Source organism: Grampus griseus (assembly GCF_964374135.1).
Source record: "Grampus griseus genome assembly, chromosome: 3".
Classification (NCBI taxonomy): Eukaryota; Metazoa; Chordata; class Mammalia; order Artiodactyla; family Delphinidae; genus Grampus; species Grampus griseus.
The window spans coordinates 125484429-125490428 of NC_139019.1; the positions used below are offsets into that span (position 1 = coordinate 125484429).

Sequence of the window (6000 nt, forward strand, 5' to 3'; positions counted from 1 at the left end):
GGAGGCCACTGTAAAGAGCTTAGATTTTATTCCAATGTAATGCAAGACTGCTTCTCATTCCTGGAAACCCCAGTTCCTCTTTTCAAACATTCGCAGTGCCAAGCTCTGTTGCATCCCATGATGACATCTATTTATTGGATAATAATGATGTACTTGGCCCAGAGCCAGACAATTCATTAACTCTCACATCTGCCCTGTCACACAGAATTCTCTCCTTCCCTGTTTTTATAGACAATTATTCTCCTGCTGGTAAATGGCACAGCCGCTGCATTCATTCATTAATTTATTCATTGATACACTGATTGATTCACTCCTGGATTGATTCATTCATTTACTTATATTTACTGAGCACTGGCTCTGTGAGAGGCGTTGGATATGCCAAGATCAGTAAGAAAGGTGAGTTATCAATGGTTATCACTGTACAGTGGGACATCATGTAAAACATGCACTCACAATTCAAACCATAGTGTGAAGGAGGCCCCCACCGGATGGGTGATGTCCTGGGGCCCCAGGAGGGAGGGACTTGTTCTCTAAATGGCTATATGAGCCAGTCAGTAAACTGTCAGTAGCCGAAACCTCTCTGAGCCTCAGTTTTCCTTTTGGTAAAATTGGAGTGTTGGACCAGGTCCTCCTCGAGGTTTCTTTCCGGCCTGGCATGCTGGGTTCCAGGTGTCATAGTGAGGGAAGGAGCGCAAGACAACAGATGTAAGATTCTCTGGAAATGGCAGTGTTTTCAGGTTCAGTCTTCAGAAGTGGGATTTGTCAAGTGTCTAGAAAAAGCTCATTGTTCTCCTTTACTCTCACACTACTGCCACGCTCACAACACTTCTCAAAATAGATACGTAGGTGTTTTTTTCCACACTGGCCAATTCTCTGACACTAGTTGTGTATCCAACAATTCAGTTCAGTTCTGACACTGTTCACCTGGAGAATCAGAACCTACCAGTGAAAGGGTTCAGTCTCAGAAGACTGTCCCCACTTCAGATACCAAATACAAGTCACAGGTTGCCATCTATACTTCTGCCTGACTGACTATAAATCCAGGTTCCTCCTTGGGTTTGATAACTTGCTAGAACAGCTCGTGGATCTCAGGGAAGTATTTGCATTTACAGGTTTATTGTATAGTAAGGGTACAGGTGAACAGTCCGATGAAGAGATACATAAGGTGAGATCCAGAAGGGTCCTGTGTGCAGGAGCTTCTGTCCCCCTGGAGTTGGGGTATGCGCCACCCTCCCAGCACATGCATGTGTTCACCAGTCCAGAAGCTCTGTGAACCCTGTACTTTTACGGATGTTTATGACAGTTTCATCACAAAGGCATGATAGATTATTAACTCCATTTCCAGGCCCTCTCCCCTCTTAAGAGAATAGGGGATGGACCAAAAGTTCCAAGTGTCTAATCACGCCTTTATCTTTCTCATGACCGGCCCCCATCCAGGAGCCCACCAAGAGTCCCCACATTAGAACAAAAGACCACTGACCACCTAAGAAATTCCAAGGGATTTAGGAGCTCGGTGTCTGGTGGTTCTATCACTCAGGAAATTACAAGGATCCGTTCTGTGCCAGGAACCAGGACAAAGACCAAATAAATATTTCTTTTTATAAATCACAATATCACAGCCCACTGGGACAGGGCCACCGTTTATTCATTCACTCAATAAACTGTAATGAGTACCCACTCTGTCCCAGGCACTGGACTAGGTCTGGGGACCAGTGGTAAATAAGACGCACAGGAACACACAGGCCTGTGGGCTTTCCTAAGGAGAAAGGGTAAAGAATAAATACACAAACAAATACTGAATGGCAAGTAGGGTTGCCAGATTTAGCAGATAAACACAGGATGACTAATTCAATTTGAATTTCAGGTAAGTGACTTTTTAGTATATCGTAAATATTGCAGAGGGTGTACGGTAGTGTGAGCTTCACACTTTTTGTAGTTTTTGTTTTTTGTTTTCACTTTTGTAATTTAAGTGCATGACTTAGGCTTTGATTGCTGAGACATCCACCTCAAAGATGGCTATTTGGCTATCTCAAATAAACACGCGCTGCTGTCAGCCACACACGAGATAAAGAGCCAGGCCACCTCCTCCCGCTGAGGCTCCTTTGATTTGAAGATCTTGGTTGATCTCGATAACTGATCATTTGGGGCCACTTTTTGTTTTCCAATTTCTCTTACCATGATTTAAATTTCTGCTCTTATGTTTTAAATTAACTAATAAAAAGTGAGCCTGTGGAAGCCTATGCCCCTACCCTCAACCGCCATAAAAACCCTAGGCTTCCCTGGTGGCACAGTGGTTGAGAGTCCACCTGCCGATGCAGGGGATGCGGGTTCATGCCCCGGTCCGGGAAGATCCCACATGTCGCGGAGCGGCTGGGCCCGTGAGCCATGGCCGCTGAGCCTGCGCGTCCAGAGCCTGTGCTCTGCAACGGGAGAGGCCACAACAGTGAGAGGCCCGCATACCGTAAAAAAAACCTCAAAAAACCCTAGGCTGGACCCCACTCTACCTGAGACCTCCCTGTGTGGCCCCAGGTGTGCTATGTAATTTCCAGGTCTTGTAAGTAATAAACCTTTATTTTTTCAGTTTCCTGATGGTTAGTGCTGAAGGGTATCTTGCATTCATCATAAGAACCACAAGGCCTGGTCCAACCACAACACTGATTATTGGCAGTTTGAGACGGCACAAAACACATACCGAAATAGTACTCTTCACTTATCTAAAATTCAAATTTAACTGGGCGTATTATATTTTATCTGGCAGCCTTAGCGGCAAGTCTCCCTGAGGAGATCCCAAGGATAGGTAGGAATGTGCTAGGGCATGGGAGCCACATTCCAACCCTGGGAAACTCCGTTCATGGTTTCACATTTTTAAAATTCAGTGATTATAAGCATGTCCCAGGTTTTGGGGGGTGGGGGTGGAGCTAAAGGCTAAGAGTATCACTTGTTGGTGGTTCAGGGATGACCCAGACCCCAGTCTACACCATGTTCCTGCCCCTTCTCCATCCAACTCCCAGTTTCTATCCAAAGGCCCAAATGAAGTATGATATCTCAAGGAAGAACACATGCACGTGTGGAGGACACAGGCTTGCTGACCTGGACTGACTTCATTCCAAGCCTGAGGGCACCCACCAAGGAGGCTGCATGTCCAGAAATCTTCTGGGGAAGCACAGCCATCACGTCCAAAGTGAACTTCAGGGCTGAACAGGAAACAGCAAGGCTGTTCCTCAGCGCAGGGCTCAGCAAACTCTTAGGGCTATTTTAGAATTAGAGAACCTTCGTAAATCCTCAATCCCTCAACACCAGGGTCCATAGAAGCTTTCGGCACCTCTGTTCTCTGTTTTCCCCACAAATAGAATCTAAACTGAAAGCTCCAGAAGGGCAGGACTGGATTCTTCTCCAAATCCCACACAGACCTGGTACAGCATTCATCCCTTAGAGTAAATAGACCCTTAACAGCAACAACAAAATAGTAATAATATTAACAAGGAGGACGAGCTGCCAGTAAAAGCCATTACTATGTGCCAAGAACTTTGCTAGATGAGAAATAATTCCCTCATTTGATCCTACAACAGCACTTAGAGAAACTAGGTATCTCCCTCCGTTTTATAAATTAGGAAGTGAGCCCAAACAGGCTGAACAATTTGCCAAGGCCATGTTCTTAGAAAGTGACTGAGTCTTGATACACACCCAGATCTGACCTCAAAGCTTAACATCTTAACTTTCTGCCGTGCAATTTGAAATGACCTGTCGTAAACTGCACTTCGTTTAACACCCTCGTATTTTAGATAAGGAGGAGGTATAGAACAGCAGAGCAGTGAAGGGTGAGGGCACCAGCCAGAGTGCCTGAATTCAAATCCCTGCTCTGCCACTTTCTATCTCTGTGACTCGGAGTAAAAGTTACTTAACTTTTCTGGATTTCAGTTTCATCATCTGTAAAACAGGGATAGTCAGTTATAAGACTGTGACAACCCATGTTGGCTACAGTTAAAGTCTAGAGAGAATCGAAGGGAAAACAGACTCCAATCCAGTTGGATGAGTCCTCAGGGAAGCCCCCTGGGTGCAGAACCTTTACCCTTACCCCTGGAGGGCCAAGGAGAGATGAACCCCATGGTCCAGCCCAGTGTGCTTCAGAGAAAACCATTTCCTACAAAGGCCCAGGTGTTAAAGGGATTATTGCATAATTACTTGAGTGTGAGTCTTTTTGCCAAGTGTTTATTGAGCATCTGCTTTGTCCCAGACATTTGCTGGGTCCTGGGATAAAGTGAAGAATAAGGCAGGCATGGTCCCTGGCCTCCAGGGTTTATTGTGATAGATGGTTTTAGGAAGGAAACTAACAAAGGGACCTGGGAGGGTCTCCCTGAGGAAGTAAACTTTAAGCTGAGATCTGAAGGATGAGTAGGAATTGACCCTGGCAGAGGGCTATGGGGAGAACTGCATTAAGTGATTTGCTCTAGGTGATCAAAGAAGTCTTTGTCAGAGCTGCCAGGAGAATCCCACGGAACACTGGACTCTTAGAAGACAGAGCCAAGTGCTTAACCAAGTGGTCAATTTGACGTTTCCGTGATGAGACAGACTGCCATCCTATGTCCCTCGATGCAAAGCATGAAGAAAAACACAACATCCCCTCTATGATATGCCTGCCAGAAATGCATAGCCTGAATCTAAACATGAAGACACTTCAGACAAGCCCAAATGGAGGGACATTTCTACAGAATAGTCGGCCCGCACCCTTCAAAAACATAAGCATCATGGAAAACAATGATAGATCAAGAAACTGTTTCAGATTGGAAGAGACGGTGCTATGTGGGTATCATTGAGATGATTGGCAAAAACTGAATATGGACTGTTTATTAGATAATAGTATTGTATCAGTGTCACATTTCCTGAATTTGATCATTGTGCTTTGGATATATAAGAAATGTCCTTGTTCTGGAAATACACAGCCAAGTACCTGTGATTAAAAGGATATGTTGACTCCCGAATGGGTCGGGAAAAAATGGAGACATAAAGCAAATGTGGTAAGTTGTGAACAGTTGGTGAATTTGGATGAAAGATATACAGTTCTTGGTACTATTTTTGAACTCTTCTAAATTTGATTATTTTTTTCAAAATAGAAAGTTATCAGTAAACAAGTAAAAAAAAGAAAGAAAAGTGCCAAGTTGTCACGAGCCCGGTCTTGTTGGCTAGCAGCTCCCCATCCCACTTGCACCCCAGAACCCCATGGAATAATGCCTCCCTGCCCTCCCTCTCATGGGGAAGAGGTTACCTCCTCTGTGTTGGGGACGTTCACGATCTTTTTAGAGAGTGCGACGTGGCCCACCACTCCCATGTCCAGGGGGAACACGATCTCTGAGTCGGGCACCACCAGGCACTCCTCGAGGACAGCATCCTTGTGGACATTGAAGAGCCGGGTGGCCAGCTCCGCAATGCCATTTCGGGCCCTGTACATGAACAGGCTCATGCGGTCTGCCTGCAGGAGGAAACACAGCTTCTTCATGACGTTGAAGATGCATTTCTCAGCCTGCAAATTCTCCTGAAAGTCCCGCAGGAGGTCGAAGATGATTTCACTCTCCTCCACGCTGCTCAGCGAGTGGTAGTTGCTGAAGTCCACGGCTGCCTCCCTGGGTCCCAGGAGGTCCGAGATGACCTTGGCCCGATAACGGAGGTTGTAGTACTTTTTGGCAAAGCCGACATTGGAGTCCAGGAACTTCTCCACCTCCTCTGCCGTCACCTCGCCCATGGCTGGGAATTCTACTGCCTATTTCTGTGGAGGGGGCTGAGGCTGGCCTCTTTTTTTGTGACAAAACTGAGTCAGGATGCGTTCTGCTCCAACCCAGATTTCTCTGGGTCTTATCTGTGAATCTCACTGGTGTGGCTGCAGAGGAGAGAGAGTGAGCTTGGGAGATTAAATCATTAATATTTCCTCAGAACAAGGATTATGAGGATCAAGGTGTTCCATATGCTTCTGGGCCCCAGATGGGAGAAGGTGAGAGCTTTCTTTTC

At 45.9% G+C, this 6000-nt stretch overlaps 1 protein-coding gene across 2 annotated transcripts in view; it reads right to left on the minus strand.

Annotated features, from left to right (window-relative positions):
• PDE6A (phosphodiesterase 6A) overlaps nucleotides 1-5737 on the minus strand; it is a gene marked incomplete at both ends in the record, with an annotated part of 68894 nt that extends 63157 nt beyond the window's left edge. For both annotated transcript variants that reach the window (XM_082650922.1, XM_082650921.1), the window contains one exon: nucleotides 5264-5737. In XM_082650922.1, coding sequence (XP_082507048.1) covers nucleotides 5264-5737 — 474 coding nt within the window. The remainder of the gene's footprint in view (nucleotides 1-5263) is intronic.
• Between the last annotated feature and the right edge of the window lie 263 nt (nucleotides 5738-6000).